At 49.7% G+C, this 25,318-nt stretch overlaps 12 protein-coding genes across 12 annotated transcripts, besides 1 other annotated feature; 7 read left to right on the forward strand and 5 right to left on the reverse strand.

The window, feature by feature from the left end:
- Window positions 1–2,096: 2,096 nt before the first annotated feature.
- On the forward strand, window positions 2,097–3,969 carry COCCADRAFT_109962 (uncharacterized protein; the record flags this gene model as incomplete). The annotated part of the gene is made up of 2 exons (XM_007719367.1): window positions 2,097–3,290; window positions 3,337–3,969. The coding sequence occupies 2 exons, from the start codon at window positions 2,097–2,099 to the stop codon at window positions 3,967–3,969; spliced, it is 1,827 nt and encodes a 608-aa protein (XP_007717557.1).
- Window positions 3,970–5,135: 1,166 nt separating this feature from the next.
- On the forward strand, window positions 5,136–6,255 carry COCCADRAFT_9438 (uncharacterized protein; the record flags this gene model as incomplete). The annotated part of the gene is made up of 2 exons (XM_007719368.1): window positions 5,136–5,232; window positions 5,336–6,255. The coding sequence occupies 2 exons, from the start codon at window positions 5,136–5,138 to the stop codon at window positions 6,253–6,255; spliced, it is 1,017 nt and encodes a 338-aa protein (XP_007717558.1).
- Window positions 6,256–6,437: 182 nt separating this feature from the next.
- COCCADRAFT_109959 (uncharacterized protein) lies at window positions 6,438–6,635 on the reverse strand (the record flags this gene model as incomplete). Its single annotated transcript, XM_007719369.1, has 1 exon — window positions 6,438–6,635. One exon carries the CDS (start codon window positions 6,633–6,635, stop codon window positions 6,438–6,440), a length of 198 nt encoding a protein of 65 aa, XP_007717559.1.
- An 837-nt stretch (window positions 6,636–7,472) lies between these two features.
- Window positions 7,473–10,329, reverse strand: COCCADRAFT_9439 (glycosyltransferase family 1 protein; the record flags this gene model as incomplete). The annotated part of the gene is made up of 5 exons (XM_007719370.1): window positions 7,473–8,301; window positions 8,372–8,722; window positions 8,777–9,304; window positions 9,377–10,082; window positions 10,137–10,329. The coding sequence occupies 5 exons, from the start codon at window positions 10,327–10,329 to the stop codon at window positions 7,473–7,475; spliced, it is 2,607 nt and encodes an 868-aa protein (XP_007717560.1).
- A 486-nt stretch (window positions 10,330–10,815) lies between these two features.
- COCCADRAFT_41300 (glycoside hydrolase family 10 protein) lies at window positions 10,816–11,853 on the forward strand (the record flags this gene model as incomplete). The annotated part of the gene is made up of 2 exons (XM_007719371.1): window positions 10,816–11,110; window positions 11,195–11,853. The coding sequence occupies 2 exons, from the start codon at window positions 10,816–10,818 to the stop codon at window positions 11,851–11,853; spliced, it is 954 nt and encodes a 317-aa protein (XP_007717561.1).
- Window positions 11,854–12,732: 879 nt separating this feature from the next.
- Window positions 12,733–13,781, forward strand: COCCADRAFT_41301 (uncharacterized protein; the record flags this gene model as incomplete). Its single annotated transcript, XM_007719372.1, has 4 exons — window positions 12,733–12,895; window positions 13,092–13,246; window positions 13,279–13,285; window positions 13,345–13,781. 4 exons carry the CDS (start codon window positions 12,733–12,735, stop codon window positions 13,779–13,781), a joined length of 762 nt encoding a protein of 253 aa, XP_007717562.1.
- Window positions 13,782–14,057: 276 nt separating this feature from the next.
- Window positions 14,058–15,368, reverse strand: COCCADRAFT_109967 (uncharacterized protein; the record flags this gene model as incomplete). The annotated part of the gene is made up of 3 exons (XM_007719373.1): window positions 14,058–14,534; window positions 14,715–15,242; window positions 15,300–15,368. The coding sequence occupies 3 exons, from the start codon at window positions 15,366–15,368 to the stop codon at window positions 14,058–14,060; spliced, it is 1,074 nt and encodes a 357-aa protein (XP_007717563.1).
- Window positions 15,369–15,649: 281 nt separating this feature from the next.
- On the reverse strand, window positions 15,650–17,088 carry COCCADRAFT_41303 (uncharacterized protein; the record flags this gene model as incomplete). The annotated part of the gene is made up of 5 exons (XM_007719374.1): window positions 15,650–15,862; window positions 15,974–16,133; window positions 16,206–16,656; window positions 16,755–16,797; window positions 16,954–17,088. The coding sequence occupies 5 exons, from the start codon at window positions 17,086–17,088 to the stop codon at window positions 15,650–15,652; spliced, it is 1,002 nt and encodes a 333-aa protein (XP_007717564.1).
- Window positions 17,089–17,275: 187 nt separating this feature from the next.
- On the forward strand, window positions 17,276–17,581 carry COCCADRAFT_109960 (uncharacterized protein; the record flags this gene model as incomplete). Its single annotated transcript, XM_007719375.1, has 1 exon — window positions 17,276–17,581. One exon carries the CDS (start codon window positions 17,276–17,278, stop codon window positions 17,579–17,581), a length of 306 nt encoding a protein of 101 aa, XP_007717565.1.
- A 2,024-nt stretch (window positions 17,582–19,605) lies between these two features.
- Window positions 19,606–19,785: a sequence feature (Protein overlapping with rRNA (COCCADRAFT_109965, EUC28135.1) was converted to a misc_feature.).
- Window positions 19,786–20,006: 221 nt separating this feature from the next.
- Window positions 20,007–21,632, forward strand: COCCADRAFT_109955 (uncharacterized protein; the record flags this gene model as incomplete). Its single annotated transcript, XM_007719377.1, has 2 exons — window positions 20,007–20,353; window positions 20,429–21,632. 2 exons carry the CDS (start codon window positions 20,007–20,009, stop codon window positions 21,630–21,632), a joined length of 1,551 nt encoding a protein of 516 aa, XP_007717567.1.
- A 217-nt stretch (window positions 21,633–21,849) lies between these two features.
- Window positions 21,850–23,565, forward strand: COCCADRAFT_109966 (uncharacterized protein; the record flags this gene model as incomplete). The annotated part of the gene is made up of 3 exons (XM_007719378.1): window positions 21,850–22,102; window positions 22,176–22,714; window positions 22,765–23,565. 3 exons carry the CDS (start codon window positions 21,850–21,852, stop codon window positions 23,563–23,565), a joined length of 1,593 nt encoding a protein of 530 aa, XP_007717568.1.
- A 564-nt stretch (window positions 23,566–24,129) lies between these two features.
- On the reverse strand, window positions 24,130–24,756 carry COCCADRAFT_9445 (uncharacterized protein; the record flags this gene model as incomplete). Its single annotated transcript, XM_007719379.1, has 4 exons — window positions 24,130–24,174; window positions 24,229–24,413; window positions 24,471–24,522; window positions 24,595–24,756. 4 exons carry the CDS (start codon window positions 24,754–24,756, stop codon window positions 24,130–24,132), a joined length of 444 nt encoding a protein of 147 aa, XP_007717569.1.
- Window positions 24,757–25,318: the final 562 nt, after the last annotated feature.

The raw sequence follows: 25,318 nt of genomic DNA on the forward strand, positions 1-25,318 counted from the left end.
ATAGGCGGTGACGACGCCTTTGCCAGTGCTCGTGTCGACCAATCAGTGTCGCGGATCAGTAGGACTCAAAGTCGAGTCCTAATTGATTCCAACATATACTGACCTGGAGTTTTCAGTGTGTAAAGTGTGAATGACAGAGACTATACAATTGAGAGTGAGGTGATAAAGGCAGTGAAGGTTGATATGTCCTATTGCTGTTTGTATAGAAGACTGAAGTCCTTTTGGAGGGTAAAGGGCCGTCTTCGGCTATCAGCTAGCATATAACAATAAGTAGTTCCTCCGAAGGTGACTTATTAGTAAAGTTTACTTCTCATAGTGTAATTAAACTGAACTGAACTGTATCACAGAGCAAGCTGAGCAGCCAGAGCGCACATGCTAGGTGTGCCCTTAGCGCTTGCGGTATTTTCTGCTGTTAGGAAGCTAGCCCTGTGAATCGTTTCGCAAAGGACGCTATGCATGATTAACGCCTGGCAACTGCCCTGCTGGCCTGAACGCCCATGATAACGCCTAATTTTTATCTTCCACTGCCTAATTGTGATAAGCCGTCCTACATGACTATTCTAGATGTTAGCCTAGATCGGCTATTAAGTAGAATTCATGGGTTCTCGATGCGTTGGGAAAATAGGGAATGCTGTGCTTATCGGCTAAATACCTACACAGTGTGCCCGTGCACGTTGTGTATAAATTGCGCGTCCTCGCACACCACTTTTAATGCACTCAGTATACGTAAGCCATAGATCTAATTAAAGATGAGATCCCAGATTTTGACTTGTAAAGACTAGAAGACAAACGTATCCTCGTCCTTATGGTTGTTGTGGCAGAAATATAGTAAAACTGCATATAGTCTGCACAAGCCTATCACTCTTATACGTGCATTATTGCAAGAAGTAAAACAGTTATGTTCTATCCGTGCGGTAGTGCCCTCTCATACACTCGGTAAAACCGGAAAATCAAAACAACGCGCATCTGCGAGAGTTGCAGCAGCCTGGGAAGGAAGCAGGTACCAATTTGGCTATGTTTTTAGTGGTTTTGCACTGCTAAGAAGGGCCGCCATTTTCCGGTTTTACCGAGTGTATGAGAGGTGCCTTAGCTAGGTCTAAGTAGGATAACTAGTATTGCTGACATCACGTAAGCCCTCTCAATAAGACCTAACCAATACCTCTTGACATTCAATTTCGGAACAGCTTCCTTCATGTGCTCCATAGCTTCCCCCACCGAAGAATGAGTGGAAGATCTTTGCGTCTGGTCAAACAATGAATTTAATGGCCATAGGAACTGGAGCTTTACTATTTACCGTATGGGATACTACTGACCCTCATCTGATCAGCAAGATACAAACTTCTCCAAAAAAATACTCTTCCTATACATCTTCTACAATCTCGCCTATCAGTATCTTCTTCAATGTTGTTTCTCTCACATGAACTAGTTATATTGTCAGATGTCTAGAATCTCCGTTCTAGCGTTAACAAAAGACTCTTCAAATGTCGCAGAAGCGGAATGGTAAGCAGTTTACGTACCTCAGTACCAATAGCCGCCCACACAGGCCCAAGATTCACGGCTACTGCACTCCCATGTATGCGAAAGAATAGCATACGGCGGAATTTCCCTGCCAACAAATTCCTCGAAGCTAAATTCGTTATCATTCCTAAGACACGAAAGACGCATGATGAGGGAATTGTTAGGAAAATCTAGCGCAGGATGCCATCCAATTGGATTTGTCAAAGAGTGGGATCGTTGCTAAGTTATCCAAATATACGTGGTGATGGAGCAATAGGCAACACACTCTGCTCGCGAAGTGACATGATAATTTGGTCGTCAGATGATCTGCTGCGCATTACTAGATACCCCCAATAGCATCGCTTCTCGGTTATGAAACTCGTATATTGACGTGGTGAAGGATTCTGTTGAAATCTTGGTAGGCGAATCAGACGCCAGATTTCGTCACACGGTGAGACAACAATTCGCCTACGGGATATCCGGTCAGTTCACCGGCTGCGTCGCTGAACCAACTTGAATAGTCGAGCATCCCCTGGAGCTGTAGTCTCGTGTTTTCCTCTCGAGAATATATGCACAAAATAAGTGGAGGCAGCTCCAAAATGCCAGACGCCACGTTATACTCGCTGCTTCCGCACCAACGAGCCATCCGCTTATTGCGCATCAAATCGGGAACCGGTAAAGAAAGAATTCAGATCACTCTCGAAACTTTCGACCTCGACTCAAAAACGCAATTCACTGCGCTCTCATATGTCTGGGGCGATGCAACCTCGCCATGCAAGATCACATGCAATGGGCACAAGAAGCTGATTACACGTAATCTTTGGGGTGTCTTGTCGCAGCTACGGAAACAGCGGTTTGATTGCCTACTGTGGGTAGACGCTATCTGCATCAACCAAAAGGACGAAGAAGAGAAGAGTCTCCAAGTGGCTATGATGAGAGACATCTACAAGCGCGCCGCAAAGGTCATATTCTGGCTTGGAGAACAGAAACGATACGATGAAGATGCAGTCAATCTGATGAGAGAATTCCTCAAGCGGTATCCGGATCGTTCGGACCTGGAACGACACAGAGTAAAGACTCTGGAGGAGATGGGCCTTTCTTACTTTGATCGGCGCTGGGCTGGATGGGCCTCCCTGTGCTATCGCCCATGGTTTAGACGTGCTTGGATTGTACAAGAGTTCTTGAATGCGAAGGAATCCGTGTTCATGTCTGGCGCACTGGAGATTCCAACTAAAGTGCTAGTGGATTGCGGATACGCCACAGGAGTGTGTGTTGCGATCAGAGAAGCTGTTATGAGGCATAGTATGAACGCTCATGAGATCACAAATGACATTTCAAGATTTCAAGCTCTAGGAATATATCAATCTAGCGAGGATATTCGTATCTTCGATCTATGGTGCTGGAGCCAGCAACTGGAAGCCACAGATTCTCGAGACCGAGTTTTCGCACTCTTATCGATACAAACGGCAGTGAACATGGACATGATCGATTACCGTAAGGATGAAGCGACCGTCTATACAGAAATTGCAACAAAGGCCCTCAACATAACAGTTCCTAGGATCACATCGACTGGAAAGACTGTTTACACATCAAAGCACCAAATTCATACGAATGACATGCGCCGAGTCAGCAGATTTCTAGCTTGCAAATATCACTCCCCACGATCATCAAATTTACCGAGCTGGGTGCCGGACTGGAAGCCTGTTGGATTCTATTTTGTTCCCTTGACACGCTACTACACGGGCACTGCAACTTTCACGTATCCTTATGATCATGCTATTGTCAAAGACAAAGTGAGTTTCCTCTTGAGCTTCCTGCACGAAAGAGCTAATTCTCCAGACGTTGTCTATATCAGGGATTATCTGTGACGAACCTGACATAATCATCGATTCAAGGCCATATATGGATCAGCTCTCGCTAACGAGTGTCGGTAAAGACTCAAACAACCAAAAGCCGGGCAAATACATGTTGGATTGGATGTATCAGTGTTATGTAGAGGCAATGTCGATTCCTCTACGTTCAGTTAAGAAAGTCGATTCTCAGGAGTTTTGCCGTGCAATGGTATTTGGTGTGCATCTTGAAGAAACAGTTACACCAGATAAGGACTACATGAGGGGGTTCCAGGCACTGTTCAGGAAGTTTGAAAACTTGGCGAGAAGATCACGCTATCACCCAAGTTTTCTGCAAAGTCACAGTGAACCAGGCTATCATGGCAGGCTGTACGAAAGCAGATTCTCCGAGCTATCAGCTGGCCGGAAATTCTGCATTACAAGGCAAAGGCATCTAGCCTGGGTTCCTGTAGAAACCAGGCCGACTGATCGTATATGTATTCTCGCGGGATGTGCTGTTCCATTTGTGGTAAGGCCTGTTGGACAACGTTATGAACTGCTGGGAGACTGTTATAGGGATGACATGATGCAAGAGAGAGGCCTTTCGATTAGTCAAGAGCCCCATCTGTTTGAATTCCTGTAGCCGAAAGGAAGAGTTCGAAAAACAGTGCTTTTCCTAGCGGAAGATTACGTTTTTTGGTTGTCTTCGAGAGAGATTCGAACGTGGACAGACTGGGTTGGTATAGTTAAGATTGGTCATGCGGGGGGAGTTTCACTCTGAACATGACTGATTCCAAGTGAAGAAGACCGACAACGATAGCCTGCAGCGAGACTTTGTCCAATACTAATACCATGCAATCAATATCAGTCGCCTTTAATAATGCTCACAGCTCCGGCAAGAACTGCCAGATATGCTCATCTAACTACTACCGCATTGGCAACACTGGCGACTAGAAGGCTATCCGGACGCTAGAGGAATTGCAGTTTGTGGACCTGGATGGGGGCATCGGAGGTCATTGCATTACGGTTAGGAATCACTTTGATGTCGGTCATAATACTTTGACTGTTTTTGAAGCTGTAGGCGCCGCTGACAACGACAAGGTGCTGACTGGTCGCGTACCTAGGAACAAGCCATAGAGACTTGTCCCGCCCGACGTTCTTCCCAGCTACATTCTGTTCGTTATAATCAGATATGCACTGACAATTGGCCTGTCAGAAAAACCCAAGGGTTTAATTGGGTACTAATTTCTTCAGTTTAGTTCAGTTTCTCGCAACTATAAGTTGGAATATCACGGCCACGCAGCTGCCTAGCTCTGCAGACGGATAAAATTCACGCACAACTGCCTCTCATCAGCTTCAAGCTACATTAACGCAGGACCGTCCTGGGTTACCAACCGCGCTCATCCTTTCCTTCTCCATCGCAACCGACAGCACCAAAGTCATGCTTCGTGGCGCCGTCCTAACCGACGGACTCGGTCAAACCGAATACGCCAACCAACCGATTGGGTAGGGTTACACCCGCCACAAGGAAAGTCATCCGGTGAGGCGAATGCATGCAGATGCAACAGAGCGGCGTAGAAGCAACATGGACAAGGATTGGGAAACTATCCGGGCACACTGTGCTGGCAAAACCTGTTCGCTGGGCGGCCCAATAGGACGGACCAGTAGGCGCCGCGCGGTACAAAAAGGCTATTTTTTCATATGCCTTCTGTCCTTTCTCATTCTTATCATTGTACCCGGCTTCGTTTTCTCTTATAAGCACTACTTGACTCGACTGATCAACTTTCCTAACACCATCGTCATCTCAAAATGCAACATCTCCGCGATTACCAGTTAAGCTCCTCTCCAAAAGGTCCTCCCGAGCTCACTATATTAGACGACGCCGCATATGACCGACAGGATGTGCGTGAATGCATTACTCGGGGGGGGGGGGGGGGAAATCGATGAAGTCCGGGGAGCAGCGTTCTACAATCGAATACCAATCATTAGTAATCGATACTGTAGCACAGGGGATAGTGTGGACTCGCTAGAAGGCTACCTTCACTCCCTGTGGCACATGTACTATCAGCTCGGCCGACACACGTCGCATGAAACGACTGACCAAGACCGCCTGGTCCTCGACATTGTCCGCATTCAGGGCCAAGGCCCATTGACTAGGCCCGTTCCTGGTTTGTACGGGGTCGATATCGCACGAACAGTCAAAGGTACACTGTGGAACGATCTACCCTTCTTGGCCACGGATATGGCCGACTTCTGGATCAACAATTGCGCGCCCATGTCGGGAACGCAGCGCCTCAACTTCGCGACCTTCTTGGCTAAGCTGGCATCGACTAGGGTTAGCAAGGACCGAATATGTCAGATCGCTCTCGTCCCATTTCGCTCAACTTTCGAAGACAGACGAGAACTTCGCTACTCGGAGGAGCCGGATGAGGAACAAAAGAGTCGAAAAATCGACCATCTCGATATTACAAACTTGTTGCCAGCGGCCTATGCGTGGTTCAAGGAGGCTGGTTACAATCCCATCCAACTCTCGGATGTCTGCTGGAATGATTGTCCGAGCACGATAGGTCAAGGTGGCCAATGGTTCATCGAGTCGGAGCTTGGGAAGCGATCACCAGCGGGATTCACACCGTGGCGATGGATGTACTGGCTTAAGCGTCTCCATGAAATTCGGCATGAGGCAAAAGAAGTCAATGAGAAACGCCTTGAGCAGTACGCTACGGATGCTATCGAGCTTATGGTTAACCAAGCGAATGATCGCAACTCTGGAATTCTGAGGGCTTACCGAGACGGCGGGGATGCTCTACATCAGGAAAAACACTTGTTGTGTCTGCAGAAGAAATTCGAAATGCCTGCATGGAGGTCTTTGTCATCAATAGCCGAATGTAGTAGTAACGACTCCCGCCCACAAGCGAGCAAAGCCCCCTAGCGAGACAGATCAATCATCTAGACGACTTAACCTTTCCCATCCGCATTTACAAATCCGTGTGTGGTATGCTCTTGTTCTTTGGCTACTTTTCTTTCGCGTTCTGTAATGCAGTAAGAAAAATACAACAGTTGTAGTTATGCTGGCAATCACGTCGCTCGCAGCATTAAGAACTACTTTGCCTTCTACCACCGAGCTGCGTCGCGGTACCAGCGAAACATGGACCGGATGGCCAACGAGAGCTCAGTCTTGTTCGCCTTGTTGATGCAGCAGGTGTCGACCAAGAAGGACTGCAAGCTGTCGCGTAAGGAGGTATCGGGTCTATCGACTAGGTCGGCAGTGACACTGAGCTCCCCATCATCTCCGTGGTATAAGAGCCGCATCGTTCAGTGCCGTGAGTGCATCAATCTTTTCCATTTTTGATACCTCTGTATGGCGTGCGGAAGAGTGTGTAAAGTTCTCATGTTCCGTGCTAAGATGAGGTTACCGATAGCATCACGTGAGTCCTTTTAGAGTTCTTTACCCCAACCCTAAACCTAACCCTAATCATAAAATCGCGGATGTAATTCACTAATCCCATTTCTACTGGCAAATAAGACCATTGGAAACTGGGAGCTAGTTCTCCCTCGCGGTCCGTCAAAACTTGCGGTTCTGTGTTGAGGTCAATTTGCTGACGTCCGTCCTCGGTCACTACTACCCGTTTTCATGAATCGCGACTCTATCCGCAGCCCCCACCACCATAGCCCCAAAGACCATTAACGGTCATTCAAGACTCCTGTATGCGTATCATAGTACTCGCTGCAATAGCAGCGCACTAGTTTAAGGATGGGTTGCCACCAGTATCGGGCTCGCAACCTTCCTGTCCTCCTCACATTGTCGCTGCTGCAGCAGCTTTCGCTTCGCGTGGGTCAAAATCTTTCTTTCCGATACCGAACAGTGGTTCTGTCTTCGGAAGATTAGCTACCCGGACCAAAGACTCAGAGCTTCAGCACTTCTGTCCAAAGCAACTACATCTAACACCTGATATGTTGGAGTTTTCATGCTCTGCCGGCATCCATTAAGCAGTCGTCGATTCTTTTCTGCACTGACAACTGGCGCAATCGCCCAATTCTCAATACTCTGTACTCTGTAGCGATATAGTCGCTCCAATGTCTGCGTTAACTATTATTTTCTTCATCGCTTTCAAAAAGACATTCTCCTATAAAGTCCCTGGCTCGTTCTCATTGCTTATCCCCTCTCCGTGCTAGCAAACGCGTAATGATCTTCTCAGCTTCTTCCGTACTATATTCGTCGTTCTCAACTAGCCACCGCCCCTCTTCATGTCTCGCTTCAGCAATACCTTTTCTGGTCTTCGTGTAGACTGCCGTTCTCAAGCTTTTTGCAATACCTGCGCTTGTATAACTAAAAAGACCGAACATGCCAGCACCGGTCTTTGTGACCATGTTAGCTATTCCTTTGCCCACCCCTTTTGCAGCGCCTTTGAAACCTTCCTCCTGAGCACCTTGGTATGGCTTCACAACAACGTCACTCACTCCATCAATGAAGCCCCACGCGAAAGTCTTGCCTGCAACAGCTGCGCCACTCTTGAACCCTGTCACATGCCCGTGGTCACGAGGTGTTTCGCCGTAGAGTCGAGGCACATTCTTGAGACCATCGGTAATTGCGAGAGGAATGTCGACTGTCATACCTTTTAGGGCCTTTGGAGCAAACATGGCAATGCTTGCTCCGGACGCACCTGCCAGTTGACCTGCTGAGATGGCTTTACGTTTCGGAACAACGCTGTTTGCCGATGTTTTAGCACTTGCGCTGTCAGACATCTGCTTCGATTGGTCGATATGATTAATACTGGTATTGGACGCTTCCGAAGCCTCTAGCTTTGAGTCTTCGTAGGCACGTCGGTCACGATCGTCTCGATACTCCGTTATTGGTTTCGTGAAAACTCCTGTGACGCATGTCGCAAGATCGACTGTAGTGCCAAGGACTCCGGACGCTCCACCGGAGATGGGATCCCATCGTCGAGGCTCTATGACAACGGGTCTGCTCTCGTATCTGTACATAAATTAGCGATCGGATGCAGGAAATGCTCATCGAAGAACCAAGTGATAAGGGCGAAACCTACAATTTTAGATGCTTGGCATCCTTTGAGAATCTCAGTGTCATAACTTCTGTAGCCAAGGTAGAAAGCTTCATCCTGTGTCCTTTCTTGTCAAAGCAGAAAGTTGCCGGTAGGTGTGGTAGTACATCGCAAGACATGTCTCTGAATGGGAGATTCCGATGGAAAGACATGACTGCAGCTTCGACGCCTCTCTCAGATTGCATCTTCTGTGCAATGACTGCAGCTGCGCTCGCCGCTTCAGGTGATAAACAGAATCTGATTGCTTGAGACAGGCTTTCGGCCGTTATGTCTCGTTGAGGAATAGGCATCGGACCAGCACCAGCAGTAGCTACCATCTGGCCCCAGAATGGTTGACTACTGACTTATTAGCAAATCTGCCGACGCAACGGAGTGGACAATCTGACTTACTCTCCGAAGAACGGAATGATAGTCGTGGGCTTGCCGTTCAGCAAACCACATGCAGTCGTTCCAGCGCCACCATGATGCACCACTGCGGCCACATGCTGAAACAACCACTCGTGTGGACAATCACCAATGAAGATGATATCTTCATGAGACTCTCCGTGATCTCCCAACTTTGACCATCCCTTGGACACAATAGCACGAAATCCGTTCGCTCTTACAGCCTCTAATATGACTGCGGTAATTCTTTGAGGGTCTTCAAGAACGATGCTGCCGAATCCTATGTAGACAGGTGGCGGTCCACTCTCAATGAAGGACCGAATTTCAGCTGGTGGCTCGTACGAAGGAGGATCCCGGAAGAAGAAACCGCAGACGTCTATGTGGGCCGGCCAGTCGAAGGGTTTCGGTACAAGAGCCGGAGACCAGCAGTAAGTCATGGGAATGCTCAGTGTGATCGCAAGACTAGGGCCATCGAATATGCCCACCTGTTCCAAGTCCAGCGTCTGGCGCCATTGGTTGATGACGCCACCAAGTCTAAATCCCAGGTTAGTATCATCTAGTCTGTGCAACGAGGAATCCTATGTCGACCTTGTATGAACAACTTACCCTTGCCATGTTAACCAATCGACAACCCCATATGATAGGTAATTTGCAGCGCTTTGTTTGCCCTCGGCATTTTTCAGATTCGCTAGTGGGTGTGGAAATGCTCGCGTACTTGTCCATGGCATAGTGAACATCATGTGAACGGGAATTCCAAGAGCCTGTGCGCAGTGGACATGTGCAAAGCTTGGTGGGTTGGCAATGATAGCATCTGCCACGAATGGCGAATGGCTCATGATGTCTGGTGCGATGCATGACCTCCAAAACCCTTCCAACATCTCCCTGACCATCATCTGTTTCTTCTTGATCTCGCCAGCCCGCAAGCTCTCGAGACTAGGAATCAGACCAGGGTTTTTGACCATGTACGCCATCAATTCTGAAGGATTACCGCCGATTGGGTAGAACTCCAGTCCAGAACCGGAGCCTCGCACGAGATCTTGGAACATGTCATGGGTCGCTAGCCTCACTCGGTGGCCATACCGCCGAAGCTCGTCACCAAGCGCGATGAAAGGCTGGACGTCTCCTCGACTGCCTACAACTTGGATAACAATGTTCAGTTTGACAGGCCACGACTTGTAGCGATCCGGTCCGTCTGGGAATTCTGAATACTCTGGTGGCGCATCTTCCGGTGTGTCGTTAAGAGCATCGCCGTAGAGCAGCGAAAGCGTCCTCACAGCTTTCGAATTCAGATCGATGTTGATGCGCCCATCGCCTAGAAAACATGAGTTCCAATCCGACTGATGAACCGAGGAATCGTGAGTCTTACTGCCGGCCTTGAGCTTTCCATCATCGGGTGCGTCCGCTGATGCGTTTATCGAAGAAGATTCCTGGTGACTGCTGAGCTTTATAGGCTTTCGATCACGATTTATCTCTGTACTTTCATGGCCTGTGAAACTGCAACCTATCGGTATATCACCGGGAAGTTCGGCAAAATCCGAAAGCCTTTTTTCCGGTTCCATGGTGTCGATGGAGAATATTCAAGTGTAAGAAAGAAGTAATGTTGGTGGATGACCTGCCGACAAGAGTGACGAGACATATCAGACGGTTTCTAAAGAACACACTAAAGCGTATTGTGCGTATGCGTATGCGTATGCGTATTTGTTTGGAAGGCATGTGCACTGGCGTTGTCTGGAGCTGAGCACAGCTTTTGTAGGGGTGTGTTGCGTCACCGAGCAGTGCCGCTACTACCCCAGTTTCAGCCAATCAGCGCCAGCTTGCGAAAGTCGAAGCTACCAAGCTTGCTAGTATGGTTGAAGTGCCGTCGACGCGTATTGTACTATGCCTCCGACCTCAAGATACTCCAGCGGATGAGTCTGACATGGCTACAGCATGGCAAGACTCCTATTTCATTCATATATAAAAATCGTTTAAGCCTTCCGATGCAGTAGGCACATAGCACAAAAAACAAGCAGCGCAGACGACACGAATCACGCGAACTTAGCAATATGGCCTTCAGCACAAATTTCAAAGTTTTTGGTATCACGACAACCACTCTGTTACTCCTTACCGCCGTCAAAGCGAGCATTGCAATCCCCACCACCGGCACTACGGCGCTGAGAGAAGAGGCGCATAAGAAGAACATCACAATTGGATCTGGAGCTATCAACCCGACATACCTTGAAGATCCTGTCTTCGCGGCTGTTCTCGCTGAGCAATTCAACAGCTTGCATCCTGAGAATGAGATGAAATGGTCTTTCATCAACCCTACGCCAGGCCATTACAACTGGGATCCCATCGACCGTCTTGTTGACTTCGCCAACGAACATGGCATGTTAGTCAAAGGGCACGGACTCATCTCGAGCTGCTGAAATCCCGACTTTGTAGTCAACATCACCAATCCCAAAGCGTTGCGTGCTGCGATGACGACTCATTTCGAAGCTATCATGCACCGGCACGAAGGACGGATCGACCGATGGGACGTAGTCACTGAGGCTCTTAAAACAATGGGTGGAGGCTTAAATGCGAATGACTTCTCCAGACAACTTGGTCCGGGTTACATCAACGAAGCCTTCCGTACCGCACGGGCTGCATCCCCTGGAGCCAAGCTATACATCAACGAAAACCAAGTAGAAGTGCTTCCCTGCAAGCGTCAAGAGCTTGAAGACCTGGTTTTTAGAATCGTTGCAGACGGCGTTCCAATCGATGGAGTTGCCCTGCAAATGCATATTACCGAAGTCGCTCCAGTACACGGCGTGATAACGGACATGGTTCGTTTCTACAAAGCGCTCGGGCTGCAAGTCGAAATCGCCGAAATGGACGTGCACACACTCAATAAAATACTCCAGACTCAGATCTATGGTGCCGTCGTCAAGGAGGCTTTGGAGGCAGGAATCACAGATATCAACTTCTGGGGCTTTACCGATAAGCATGCTCACACTTGGGTGCCAGGCGCAAAGCCGCTCATGTTTGATGAGAACTACAAACCAAAGGGAGCTTTCTATGCGACTCATAGTGATCTAGAGGAGTTTGTCAATGAATGCTAGCTAGATAATGCTGTATCACGTTATTCCAGACGTCACGTGGTAACAACGTCAAATGGTGTCCCGTGGGTAGCGGGCTCTCTTTGTCATCCCTCATTGGTGTCACTTCCAGCTATGTGTAGGTATATCACAGTATCGTTCAAGACGGTACAAGGTAGAAATACGACTAGATTGCACAGAAAGCTACTACAATCATACTGCATGCCAATGTACAAGTACAATGAGCAGCAAGAGAGTCAGGAAAGCAACCGTGCAAACTATAAACGTTATGCCTTATGGTTAAAACGATTAGATATCGCCTTAAGACGTAATCTTCCAGTCGTACTTGTACATACCTTAAACCCGTGCAGCAAAAAAACTATCCTAAGATCTCTTCGAAAAGCCATGCGAACTATGAACCATACTAAAGCACAAATCTAACGACCATCGGGAAGACCCAGCTACGCTGCGTACTTCTGTACCATCTCGACAAGTCTGACACTATACCGGGCGCCAAGTGGGGCGATACGCATACGCATACGCATACGCTCTATGCGCAGTGGGCCCCGCTAATGGGGCGACTATCCCTAGCCCGTTAGTCAGCCCGAACCTTATTCCTAGATCGCCCAACATTACCCGGACGATGTACTGTGGTTTCGCAACTCTAGCAGAAATTGCCCCTGGGCGTATCACATAATACGCATACGCACCATGGAATACTGTACCAGATGGCTCAGCCGACGGAACGTACGTAGATAGTCTAGGTCGGACGTTACAAGTAGGACAGGTTGATTAGGGTACTTGGAATTATAGGCTTCCAAAAAGTTGTTCACTTTGCTCTACTGCACGTTTCCACGTTCAACACCACTTGTCTTCGTATTATTTTCAATTAACGATATCATCATGGCAGAAGAGACAGTCGATTTCAAGCTTTACCGCTACAATCCTTCGATGGCAGCGGCCGTCATCTTTATCATCCTATTCTTCCTCGTCACAACGTTGCACTTTTATCAAATGATGCGAACCCGGACTTGGATTTCCATTCCTTTCGTTCTTGGCGGCATTTGTAAGCTACACCCAATCTCTGTGTTCGTCGTGAAGAGATAAGCTGATAATTTGTCGCAGTCGAGGTTGTCAGGTATATTGGAGTATGTACGAGAAATTGTAGCCTAAAAAGGACGGCAAAACTAATGTGTGTGTGTGTGCGGGTGGGTGGGTGTGTTTTACAGAGAGCCATTTCCGCCCAAGAGTCCCCTAATTAGTCGGTCGCAGTCTACTCACTCTCGACTATCCTCCTTCTGGTTGCGCCCCCGCCCTATTCGCGGCAAGCATCTACATGATGCTTGGCCGCATCATCTTGGTGACCGACGGCGAGTCACATTCACTCATACCCAAGAAATGGCTCACAAAGTTACTCGTGAGGGGGATGTATTATCATTCATGATGCAGGGAGCCGGTAAGTGTTTTCCAATCTCCAGGATATAAATCGACGCAATGACTGACGCATGGACCTAGGTGGGGGTATAATGGCAAGTGGCTCCATTGAATCTATACATACTAGAGAGAAGATTATCAATGCTGGCCTAGTAGTGCAGCATCTCTTTTTCAGCTTCTTCATCACTGCCTGTGTCATCTTCCATGCCCGTCTTGTCCAGCAGCCGACGTCACAAGTATATTCCCAGTCGTTGCCATGGGAAAGACAGCTGTATGCACTCTACGTAGCCAGCTTATTGATTCTTGTGCGGTGCATCTTCCGACTGACTGAGTATGCACAGGGTAACTCAGGGTATCTCATATCCCACGAGGTCTTCCTTTACGTATTCGATGCTGTGCTCATATTCGCTACGATGGTTTGGATGGCTTGGGTTCATCCAAGTGACATTGCAGCGCTGCTGAGCAAGGGTCAAGGGAGGGCGGTGCGGCGAGTAGTATCGGTTTATTCCCTGCACTGAGTTGATTTGTTTACACCGACGGATCCGTATAGTTATTTTTGACCTGCCTGATTGCGAGAGAATATGTTACACAGCCGGGACAGCTGCTTACAATAGAACCTTTGCGTGGCGCAACCCTTGTATCACCTTAGTCTTGATTAAGCACCTCCTTTTTCATCTCACTGTGAAGTCTGGACCAGTATAATCACTTATCGCTTCCAAATCATTCCAAGTACAGATAGGGAGTTAGAGTCCTTGATGTAAATGTAGAGTCGATTCTGCAGTGAAGAAAGGCTGTTAGGCGAGTCTTTCCGGCAACAAGTCATCAAATTGGAAAGCGCCTCGACCACCATCTTCAGTTTGTCTAGCAACCTCCCTTGGCCACTCGGTCAACGCAGCCCAATTAGGACCTGCAGCATGTACCAAGATTGCCAGGTCCTCGATGAGGCTAATTCCAGTACGCGCCCCCCACCAAAGATGCCGGATATGGAGTAAAAGTACACCGTAATGCATAAAAATGGTTAGGGCCATGATATCGCCATGTCGGATCAACTTCATGAGCGCCTCCCTGTGTTCTGCTGGCCAGATCATCGCAGGCCAGCCAATGACGCGCCCCAGATGACTTGAGGTCGTCATATACCCGAAAACGAGTCCAAGACTCCGGATTCCTGAGGCATAGACAGCATGACGTTCTTCGTCGATAGAATTGGAATGCAGAAGGCTATCTGTATGTTGACGCAGCTTTTCCAACGCAGCTTGTGTCTCGTCATCGGGCTCCAAATCCCCTGGTGAGGGTCGGAAGAATGATGCCAGTTTTCCATTGGTAAGGAGGGGAACGAATTTCGAGTGTATGATTCTTATACCTCGCCCGAGTTCAAGCATGGTCATCAGGCTTTCGGTTTGCGCTGAGTATGCGGAATCCGGATCTGCGTTTGGCAAGGCGATGGCCATCACATTTATAAGCATGGAGAAAGCAAAAATGGCAGTACAGTTTGTTTCGTTGATGTCCCCAAGAGTTTTGTTGTAATTTTGCAAACCCTCGTTTTGATATCGTATCGCAAATTCGGTGTATTGCCTACGCGAGTCCGGATTGTAAAATGCGAAATGAAGCGACGCCATCGCCAAAAGCCCATCCATTAGAAAGTCATACTGCACAGCCTCTTCTGGAATGGCTTCCGTCCAGACAAGAAGTTCTGCTGCATCATGTGCCAGGGTTCGACTCGTTCTGTTTATGTAGTACACCATCAGCTGCAGCTCTTGTCGTCTGGAAACACCAGTTGTTGATTGCGATGATGGATCATGTGCGCAAAGCTTCCCTGCTTGCCATGGTGGCTCCTCATGCGGGAAGCGGGTTGGGGATCCGGTAGCGTCCGAACTTGGAGCTCTAGAAAGATCATGTCGACTAGCTTTGGCATTTAATCCATACGCGCAATCTACTCGTCGAAAGATGCAGTTCTGGCATGTAGGTATCTCCTCTCCGCACTGTTCGGAAGTTATCAGCAAGCATTGTAGTTGTGCAAGGGGACAGCCTGCTCAAACCTTGATATGTCTCTTCTTGCAAGGCAAGCAACCATTACGTGATTTAGTATGGGGTTTACGAAGTGGCATGGCTGAGGCTGGTAGCCAACAAAAGTGAGGGTTAGCCCTCCTTGGTGAACTTCTAGAAAAATCGCTGGCTCATGGACGATGGTGGAACCTTTTTGGAAGGGCGTTCGCATACCCATGCAAACACTGCCCGGACGCTAGTACTAGTCGCGACACAGAAAATAGCATTGATCTGCGGCCTTCACGCCAACTGCCTCTACGTTTCTCCGAAGATACCGCGATTTGCGACCCATCGTATCAGACCATCGGGCCGTTCTTCGTTCCCGTCCCCTGGGAATCTCTTATTAAACATCGTCAACCACTCGCCATCTACCACCCATCACTGTGTTATTCTCCTCACAGCTCTCATCCACCAACTTCCTACTCCCCTCCATTCCCACAACCGGCAATTTCACCACGTACCTCTTCCCCTCCGGTTTGGTCTCTCCCTCAGTCTCGTATGGAAAAGGGACGTACTCTGGCAATAATCCTAACTGTTTGAGCGCCGTCGCATGATCCTAGCTGATATCCTCGTGACACAGTCGATCGCCGCGCATGGCAACGACGCTGGTGAAGGGAATGGCGAGGGGCCTGCCGACGGGAGGGACACTGGGCAAGAGCTAGTGCACTTCTTTGGTGTGTGTGTGTGTGAGGGTGAAGATGAATTCGTCAATCACGCGGTCGATGCCTACGGTGCGTGAGACGAGAGAGAGGGCAGTATCGGGTGGATTGCTGAAAACAACGTGGTGAGTGTAAAAGGCTGTGAGTCGTTCCTGACCCACCCCTCCGCTGCCCAGTTATTAGTATATCGTATTCAGACACGGTATCGACGCTCAATAATGGTGCTGGATGGATATGTACGTCATAGTCGGTATGTGATTGACATACGGCTGGTCCACCATTGTAGCCATTGGTTTCGCAGCATCTCTCTCCCCAAACTTGAACTTCGTATGCTCTTCCCACACCGCCCCCAGATTAAAGAATGGCCCACCAAGCAACGGCTTCAGAAAGATCAGACTCCTCGTGTGCGCAATGCCTGCGCTTTGCTTGTGGTAGTTCTCATCGCTTGGAAGTACCCATGCATACTCTTTCTTTGCATATTCGTATCGGTGAGACCTGAATACGTTTTCCGGGAGTGGTGTCGTATTTTCCGAAGATGGTCCCGGGACTAGCGAACACGACTCACGACGACGAGTATCTGGCAGCCCCGCTATGTGTATCAATTGGGGTGGAAGTGGTGTTGAGCCGATAGTGGTGAACTTTCCACCACCGTAGGAGACAAGAGCTTTGATATCTAGAGTGCTGCCGGCGGCTTATTCAACGTAATGTGGAGTTCTTGATAGGTATGCTGCAGGGTATGGTCAGTGTGTCGCCGAAATATCGTCATTGCTCAGAAAGGAGTTGACGAACATATCAGTCCAACACCATTGCTGAATTCGCATCCTGCGCATTTCTTCAATACTTCAAGAGCTTTTTAAAGAGGGAATTTGCCACCGTCTTCGACTTTGCCAGGGACGAGCAGCTGTTGGTAATTAGCATTAGTATCACGTGTCAACTTCTCCCACCTCTTCCATTGCAATCGATCTTAAAAGCGCATTTCTGTCGTCACCTTTCTAGTCTCAAAACATATCTGCACGACCGAAAACCCCTCCTCAGCCCGTTTCTGTAGTGGCGGTAGATCTAAACACCAGTCCTTGGCTTCTCTGGCCGCACACTTACGCCAACCTTTACGTAGATGTGACATCGACTCAATGATTCGCGGCGAACAAGAAAGTGGCGGATATTAGGATTCAGCTCGTAGGAGAGCTAAGTGGCAGCTACAGCAGGGGCCGCATCGCATTTACGCAGAGGCCATTTGCGGATGTTTTGCACAGGCTCTACTTGCCTTTCGCCCAACGACACAAGAAGCTTTTTTCTTTGCTTTTTCGGGCATGCGTCATGAGCAACGCGTGCCAGACCATCAGCTACACAAACTACGAGCGTTAGAGCCGCAACCACACATAAGTACTGCAACCCGTACACTGCCCGCGCAACCACAGTCATCTGTCCCACAATACAAGTCAACTGCAGACTTCACTGTGCACGAGTCTCATTATCACGCAGTAAACAACGCCGGTCTAGGGTGGCTGTGGCTGGGACTGCGAGACCTAGAGAGACGTGTGCGCCCCTGCAACCCAACGAGAAAGAACGCACCAATGCAGTGCTACTACACACTAGGAGACTGGCCAGGACAGTGAGACTCCGGTAATCGAACTGACGGATAGAGTAAGCCGGTTGCAATACATGATCTTTGAGATGATTCACATGGCGTTAGAAATAGTATATGCAACCCTATATCACCGTCTAATGCTATCTTCTACTATCCTTTGTGAAGAGCAGTCTCCAGTTCATACTTATCTGTCTGCACCTAGCCGATCATCCTGCAGTGCAAGCATTAGTCGCCTTACCCTACCATACATGTTCACATGGTCACTGGCCTGCCGACGATGTGTGTCACGCTGCACTAGTTGCAAGGGACTATCAACCCTGGTGAGGACTCGAGGTGTCATTGCGTAGCACATGTAAGGGCCCAACTAGTCTAGTCAAGGTTACCTACGTATAAAAGACCGTCTCTTATTCCTAATGTTGTTATCTTCTCTTCCACCTTAAAACCGGTGAATTCTCGAGAAGCCAAGGGTGCAATAGGTTCTCAAGACACCGTTGTGGACGACATGTTGTATTAGGTGTTTGAAGAGGCTGCATAATTAGCGACTGTCATTGATTATCACAGGAGTATTAAGACGAAACGATTCATCAATCTTCAGAACCAGCAGATCCAACACTTACAAACAAGTACTCCAGCGGTAAAAGAAAGGTTGAACAGCTCAGAGAGTCCGCGTCCTAAGACTAAAGGGGCAGCGTTACACAACGCCAGTGAGATTCTCCTCCTTGCGCATCCACCAGTACTAAGACACCATGTAGGGCACCAGCCCCAGGAAAACGATGCTAATATACAACGTCTTTGAGGCAAGCTGAATAACTTGAGAGAGCAGCAAAAAAACCTCTCCATTCAGGAAGACGACGTGCTCTCTTGTTTCCAAGAAGCGCTCGGATAAACGGAGAAAACAATTCAATCGAGTTTGTCCAAGAGCCAGAAAATCTTTAGATGGGTGGATAGCGTCGACACTTATGGTCCTGATGACGATGCAAACCGCTCTGAGAAAAGAGCACGTAAAATTTCACAGACTTAGAGGCGTGACTGGTCTCACTCTAGTTCTCACCCCTTGCAACGTGGGCACCTGCAGCCATCGCGACTGCTTCCAAGCACTATATCAATGGTTGACAAGGCCAAATACCGCAATACTATGCAGATCTTCCAACAGCTATGCACGCAGCTGTCCAGGATCACTCCCTCAAGATCGGGAGCAGTACACATTGTATTGAGTCGATGTATGTCTCATCTCCCCTCTCCCCCAAAGGGAATATGTAGCCGTGCACTGCGCTATAGCCGTGCGGCGTTGTAACGCCTACACAGACTCCAGATTCGGCAAACAAAACCGTCCCCAACACTGCGCCGCAACCACCACTAACAGTCAAACCATTTTTGTAACTCTAGGCCTTCACAGATTTGTGTCACCATCGTGCCCCACAGCAAGAGGATCGTATATACCAGCCCAGCGTGAAGGCTGATAAGAAAGGCGAGGACGCACAGAAGTTGAGCTAAGCTCAGCGGGCTGAACGCGCCCCTTTCGGCTAGCATGTTCATCGTGAGCGAATTCCGTGATAAGCATGATGTACCCATACGCTGATTTAGCAATACTAACAACTGATCTACACTGGAGAATTGGATGTAGAATCTATAATAGATAGGGACACTAAATTGTATCGTAGAATGACGCTCTGTATAGAGAGTGCTCTCTTGTCTGAAGCCTAGCTTTTGTCTTTGCAAACCCTGCGGGTGAATGATCCTCTCACGAACTCACTGCATGTGTGCTGGATCTAAAATTCGGCCTCTTAATGCGTCCTTTTCCCTACAGATTGTAGTTGCAGGGGCTAGGTCTTTTTGTTTCAACCCGTGTTCGTGGCATCCATTCAGAAAAACTTTAAGCGCTGAACCACTGCTCTCCCAAGAGCGCTTACGCGCTAGTGCACGACATCTGGGCGGAGCAAGCCATCAACTCCAGAATGTGTGCTAATAGTCCGCATACAGAAAAGAGGCTTACTGTATACAGAAACATTAACGGACTTTGTGACAGTCGCATGAGTGAAAGGTAGCCATTCCGTCCAACCTGGCATATATAAGCAGTTTACCAGCGGATTAGTAGTTAGGTGGGTGACCACTAGCGAATCCCCGCTGTCGTATGTTTTTGCAATCCTTTTTTTGCGGTTCTTTTTTTACTCGCCGGGATGTCACGTGTGCGTGACTTGGCACCACAGCGTAATTCTTATGCGCATATGTTGATATTGTAAGTGCAGTTCGTAGCTTGCACACAACCTAGATTGTATTCGAAAACAATGTAGTAACACTTGTTACTCCAATGGTGCGCAGTAGCCTGCTCCGTATTACTTCATCTACAGACGGAGAAGGCGAAAATGACGCTAGACCAGCTTGGTCCACCTCCGTCCCTAACTCCGCATTCACATTTCCTGAATGCCTAGGTACTGCACTTCTCCACCGCCAACATGGCAGCCTCTGGTGCGAATCTGGCTGTTACCAAAGACGGAGAGACCTACAACAAGTTATCGCGGCCCGACGATTACCTCATATCGGCACAACCCCCTCCGCCATCTGCATCTGGTGTGCCTGCTCTGGCTATTCCTGGGAGCAAGCGAAAGCACGAGCAGGAAAACGCGTCAGACACGAAGCGCGCAAAAACCGATCGCAACAATTCGCGCGCCAAGGGGAAATTACGCACCAATGAACAGTTCCGCGAGCCAGGCGTACGCTCGGTGCTTCCAGGACTTGAGGGAGAGGAGCATTTGACAGACGAGTCAATAGACGAGGCAGTGGCATACCTTCGAAGTGTCAGGTAATTATTTCAAGTTGCGACATTTGCGCACATATCTACGAAAAGCAAAGAGCTATTACTTACATCTTGGACCAGATCTGAAGCCTCAGCAATACCCACCCTCCTCGTAGCCCCGACCGATGTGCACAGCACTAGCAGTGATCATGGCAACGACAACCGCAACTTCAATAAACCGACCGTAAGAACACAGCGTACTGTATACAACGACGGTACCTGGGTTGCTCTAGAAAGCGAGAGTGAAGGTGCATCGGAGTACTGGGACGGAGACGTAGAGGATCTCGACCCACAGGAGAGCTGTCAATGGGCACTCGTGCGGCGATTCTACACTCTTCGCAACAGACTCTCTGCAATCCGGGAACATAAGCTACCTTCGGCGAAAACAGCAGCTTCCAGAAAATCCAAACGACGTGATCAGTCTGGAAAGCACTATTGGGCTGAAGCCATTGGTCGCGACTATCCTGCACTAGAGGAAGTCACCCAAATGGATGAATCGACTTTATATGTGGCTCTGCATGGCTGTGCACTCGCATTGGATCGATCTATCGAGGTATCACGTCAGAAGAGCTGCTGGATATGGACACTGCTGGCCTTGACGGGAGACTTTGGAACTTTGGATCATGAGAGGATCGGCAAGATTCGGGACCTAGGTCTCGCTGCTAGCCGTCTGGTGAAAAGGCTCTCTGACAGGAGTCTAGAGGAGCAATGTGCTCCAGAGGGCGAAACAAGAGACGACGAGCCTGATGATGAATCCGGAAACAAGCCAAGTTCTGCACTTGTGAAAGAAGACAGCGACTCGATCGTCAACGCGGACAGCGGCTTGGAAAGCGGAGAGGTCATGGATGGCAATGCGGGCGATTCTGGTGCAGAAATGGCCATCTCAGAAGATGAAGCAGAGTCGTCAGATGCAGCTGAAGACGGAGCCCTCGAGAAAGCCAGAGCCCGCCTTCTCGCCCAACTTGGAGACCGTTTAGTGCAGCCAGCAGTCCCACCATCAGACGCACCAGTCGAGCCACCTGCAGCATCAAATTTCAAGCTGCTTTCCCGAGCAGAGGCCGAGAGACAACGACAGGAGATGCGCAACAACAAGCCTCAAAAAGAGAATGTCACACATGCATCAGTCTCTACATCTGATGCCGCACAGACCAAGGGTGCAGGACTACAGAGCACACCTTTAACCGAGAGTGATGTAGAAACACGGGCGGCAATCGACATGATTCTGACGGTTGTCGCCGAGTGTTATGGACAGAGGGATTTGCTACAGTTTCGAAAGGCATGGTGAAAGCATGAAGCGTGTTTAGATACCCCTATAGCGATTATAAAATTAATACATAGACTTCTGTTTACATACAATCAATTTACACATGTATGTAGACATACAATCTGGGCAGTGACGTAAACAAGCACGGACCATTCTACGTGCAGACCCGAATCTTTTCCAAACAGCGGCGGCCGCATTGCTCTTTGGCGAATTGAGTCACTTTTTTTATTTCCAGTCCATGCCGCGCATTTCACCCCACTTTCCCTGCCCCGCGCTCATACTACGACAAGACGTCCTGCGATACAGTACTGCTACTTTTGTCTCGCGCAAATTCATACAAACAATAGCTTTCCGCCGCGTACGCCTTTTTGTAACCCCCGCCCCCCACCGTAGACTCTCCACACAGACCTGGTCGCTGAGTGACGACGAAATGGGCAAGGAAGACAAGGGCAAGAACTTTACGCTCAAGGTACCAAAGGGCACGCGGGATTGTACGTACTCTCCTTCTCTTCACTTTTTGGAGGGGTATCTATCCGCAACACCACTTACTCACAACCCCGACAGGGACCGGCGAAGATGCCGCACTCCGTGATCGCCTTTTCCAAACGGTAACCGACGTCTTCAAGCGCCACGGCGCCACGACACTCGACACACCCGTGTTCGAGCTCAAGGAGATTCTAAGCGGCAAATACGGCGAAGACTCAAAACTCATATATGACCTGCAAGACCAGGGCGGCGAGCTATGCTCGCTACGATACGACTTGACTGTTCCGCTTGCCCGATGGCTTGCAATGAACCCCAGTGTGCAGAGCTTTAAGCGGTACCAGATTGCCAAGGTCTATCGGCGCGATCAACCCGCCATGACCAAGGGTCGCATGCGCGAATTCTTCCAGTGCGATTTCGATATTGCGGGGTCGTACGATGCTATGATTCCCGATGCGGAGGTTCTCAAGATTGCGACTGATGTTTTTGATGCGCTTGAGTGGGATTCGTATACTATCAAAATTAACCACAGAAAGATTCTTGATGGTATCTTCAAGGCGGCTGGCGTGAAGGAGGAATTGATTCGGCCAATTAGCTCGGCAGTTGACAAGCTGGACAAGGTAGGGATGGGGTGTATGATGTTTTCTCGAAGGTCACTGACGCATTACAGATGCCGTGGGAAGAGGTGAAGAAGGAGATGGAGACCAAGGGCCTTGCCACAGAGGTAGCAGACAAGATTGGTGAATGGGTACAACGCAGGGGCGGCGACGACATCATCGAGTATCTCAAGAGCAACGAAGAACTTTCCAAGTCGGAAGATGTACAAAAAGGTGTTGAAGAGATGGAACTGCTATTCGCATACCTGGATGCTTTTGGTGCGCGCAAGAGGATATCATTTGACCTCTCGCTTGCACGAGGTCTCGACTACTACACTGGCCTGATTTACGAGGTTGTCACAGAAGGTTCAGCCCCAACCGGAAAAGGAAAGCAACAAGAGGTTGGCGTGGGAAGCGTGGCTGCAGGTGGCCGCTATGATCAGTTGGTGGGCATGTTCAGTGGCAAGCCTATTCCTTGTGTCGGCATCTCCTTTGGTATCGACCGCATCATCAGCATCATGAAGGCACGCGGCCAATCGACACAGCGCGCCAAGGATGTAGATGCATTTGTCATGGCATTCGGCGGCAAGGGCTTCAACGGCATGCTCAAGGAGCGCATGCAAGTCGCACAAGAGCTGTGGGCTGCAGGCATCAAGGCCGAATTTTCGTACAAGCTCAAACCCAAGGTTCAACAGCAGTTCAAGCAAGCCGAGGTCGCAGGCGTGCCGCTTACAGTCATTCTAGGAGAGGATGAGCTCAAGGATGGCAAAGTCAAGATCAAGGTTATGGGAATCAAGGATGAGAACAACCCGGAAAAGGATGGACTTTTGGTCGACCGGAGTAACATGGTGGAGGAGATCCGAAAGAGACTGTGAGGCGCAACTAGAGCCCATGTAAAGAATAGGAGCACCCGATACGACGGTGTACGCGAAAAGATACCCATAGACTCCTTTCTGTTCGTCTCATGTCTTGGTGGGCGCAAGGCAATGCAGGAAGAGAGGACAACTGTTATGAAAAGCAGGGTAACGGAATAGAAGAAACGATTTACGACGACAAGAGCACATCCATGGCTTAGAGGATTTGTTTCCTATGGGATGAGATGGAAGGTGGGGAATGGTGTTTGTTGTTTGTTTGAAGGAGGAAAGAACTCTAGGAACGTCAAGGGAAAAAAAGAAGGAAAATGAGCACTTTTGTCAGTGACTGGAATCAATTCAGAGCACGCGTAAACCAATTGGGTATCTGTGACACTGTGCAGCGTGCGCAACGATTAGTTTGTAGAAATAGGGCTGTGATGGGAAAATTCGAATATTCTATGCCGAGCCACCCCCTTTGCAGTCCTATGTACACAGACGCATGATGAAGATGGCGGAAATGTGCAGCTCGCCCGTGAGCGGTGTTTTTTCAGCTCCAAGCGAGCGCTTCGGAACTTGCTGCAATTTTTAGTAGCCGTCCTTGCCCCACTTGTTGTAGGTGTCGTGGAGTTCCTGCACAGTTAGCACTAACAATTCAAAAGAATTGGCTAGCAATTGAGTACATACCTTGGGGAGGGTGACGTTGGGGATAACGACAACGTTGAGAGCCGAAGGAGCGTCCTTCTTGATGCTGGTGTCGCCGCCAGGGTGGTACTGGTAAGGGCTGTGGCTGATATCGTCACGGTTCCAGGGCTCACTGCCGGTAGCCTTGGCAACGGTTCGCTCAGAAGAAGCGCTGGTGGGGGAGCGGGCTGTGGGGAGAGATGTAAGTAGCTATGCAGAGGGTGTGGTGTGGGCATGCCGCTTACAGAAATGCCATCCCGCAAGGCCAAAGATGCCGCTCATAATGGCCAGAAGCACCTGCATTCCAATCAGCTATCGCTCTACTTGCGCCGCAGATAAATACAGCGGGCGGGCGGGTGTATGGCGTACGTAGAGCTCGGGGTCGCGCTTTGCGCCCGCCTTGAGGGCCTCTTTGCTGCGCTGCCTCTCGCCCTCTGCGGCGGCGCTGGTAGCCCAGCGGCGGAGGGCGGGAGCCGGGCGGACGAGGCGCGGGGCGGCGCGGAAGGAGGAGCGGGCAATGATGGAGGACATTGTGAGATCCAATGGAGTCGTGGTGGTGGTGGTGCTGGCGGTGGGTGCAGAGCAGCAGTGGTTCGATGTTGAATCTCGCAGCGATGCCAAGCGTCGCGGCTGCGTCACCGAGGGCACCATGCCGCTTGCAGCCTGGGGGCGCTCGGGAGCGCTGCGACCTCCACGACGAAGTTTATGCGCCCCTTTCGCCGCCCATCACACGTCTTTGTTCCATCCAGCTTCCCTCAGGCCCCGGCGCCGCCGCCGCTGCTCCGCTCCGCTCCCTCTGTCTCGCCTTGCTCACTCGCTCTTGCCTCACTCACAGTCGCTCCTTCTCTCCCCCAGACCCCCCGGCCGCGCCTTCCCGCCATCCATGTTGTCATGCTGCTAGTAGCGAGAAGAGCGGCGCCACCGACATCAACACCATGGCTATGACCCCGACCGAGCAAAAGCGCTCTTCGACCGGCAGCCGCGTGCTGGGCATGACGGGCCCCGCCGGCGAGCCGGGCCTGCCACCATCGCGCCCCTCGTCCATCACCACCGCGCACTCGGGCAGCCAGAACCGATGGTCGCAGGCCAGCCC

Source organism: Bipolaris zeicola, assembly GCF_000523435.1.
Source record: "Bipolaris zeicola 26-R-13 unplaced genomic scaffold scaffold_303, whole genome shotgun sequence".
Taxonomy (NCBI): domain Eukaryota; kingdom Fungi; phylum Ascomycota; class Dothideomycetes; order Pleosporales; family Pleosporaceae; genus Bipolaris; species Bipolaris zeicola.